Raw genomic sequence first — 1,249 nt, 5'->3', positions numbered from 1 at the left:
CTCAGAGCCAGCTCTTTCAGCTCTTCATCGCTCGCTCCTAAGAAGAGGAGGGAGTCATCGGACCAGGTGTAGGAAGCCAGCAGGACGCCGATGTTTGGATTGTTTGGGAAACTGTGGCTGGGGTAGTAGATGAAACGAGACGGCCCGTCAGTGATGCTCTTTCCTCCTCGGATGCCGTCGTCTTCCCAAAACTTCCTGCTGAAGGTGAGGAGGATTTTGGTGGAGCTTTCGTAGTGGACTGACCTCAGTGCCTCCATCTTTCTGATGGAGAGTGGCGGCTCAAAGTCGATGAAGAGAGCCGCTTTGGCCGTGGTCGTTACCAGAGCAAAGTCAGCAGAAATGTCGGTCAAAGAGGATTTTTCGCCATTCTGATATGATACAACTACACCGTGATCTGATTGGCTGATGCGTTTGACCTTAGAGTTGAGGTAGATGGGGCCGTCAAGGACAGCGAGGAACGCGTTGGTGAGGAGATCCGACCCGCCGGTCACTTCCGAGTACCTTCAACACAAAAAGAAACAGCTTTAAAATCACTGAATCTGGCACAAACGTGGCAAAATGTTCAATGTGATTCCAACACTGCATGATGGACATTAACCCTTTAAGGACTGTTTGGTGCATTTTACGCACTTTTCATTCTTCATTTTTAGATAATTTTGGCTGAGAGGAGTGAAAAGAAACAACTAAACAAAATCTAACTAAACTAAACAAATCAAAACAAATTATTCAATAATGCTTTTTGGATAAAATTCAGGGACAGACTGATCTTTTTTCATTATTTCTATGTGATATGTGTGTAATTTCTTTATATATATATTTGGCTTATTATATATTTATTTTAATTTGGGCTGTGCTCATGCATATGCATTTTAGGCAAAATTGTGTATTTTTGTTGAGCCTTTGAATTTGCAGCTCAGCTCCTACAATAAGAAAAAAACAAAAACACAAATGTATTCTCTTTGTGAGATTATTGTATTGAAAACTGCAAATTTGTATCACGTTTGTGTTTTATTACATTTGCGGGTGTACACGGCCCTTAACAGGTAATTGGTTTCAAGCGTACCCTCGCTTCAAACAAAAACTATAAATGTGTTCGTACGTGGCGGTGTCGTTGACGTCGCTCTGGATGTAGATGGTCTCGGTCAGCGCCAGGTGCATCAGGCTGTCTTCATTTAACAAGTCTCCGATCATCCTCACCGCCTCTGGACTCAGGCCGCCTTCTTCTTTCAGATACTCCTGTGAAACAACA

At 43.1% G+C, this 1,249-nt stretch overlaps 1 protein-coding gene across 1 annotated transcript; it reads right to left on the bottom strand.

Annotated features, from left to right (window-relative positions):
- Window positions 1-8: 8 nt before the first annotated feature.
- On the bottom strand, window positions 9-1,242 carry LOC121966774 (L-amino-acid oxidase-like; the record flags this gene model as incomplete). The annotated part of the gene is made up of 2 exons (XM_042516840.1): window positions 9-501; window positions 1,100-1,242. Coding segments are annotated over 2 exons (636 nt in total), but the record flags the coding sequence as incomplete, so codon positions are not given.
- Between the last annotated feature and the right edge of the window lie 7 nt (window positions 1,243-1,249).

This window comes from Plectropomus leopardus, unplaced genomic scaffold (genome assembly GCF_008729295.1).
Source record: "Plectropomus leopardus isolate mb unplaced genomic scaffold, YSFRI_Pleo_2.0 unplaced_scaffold25856, whole genome shotgun sequence".
Classification (NCBI taxonomy): domain Eukaryota; kingdom Metazoa; phylum Chordata; class Actinopteri; order Perciformes; family Serranidae; genus Plectropomus; species Plectropomus leopardus.
Note: the sequence above shows the minus strand (reverse complement) of the source record. Positions and strands in the feature narration are given on the sequence as shown.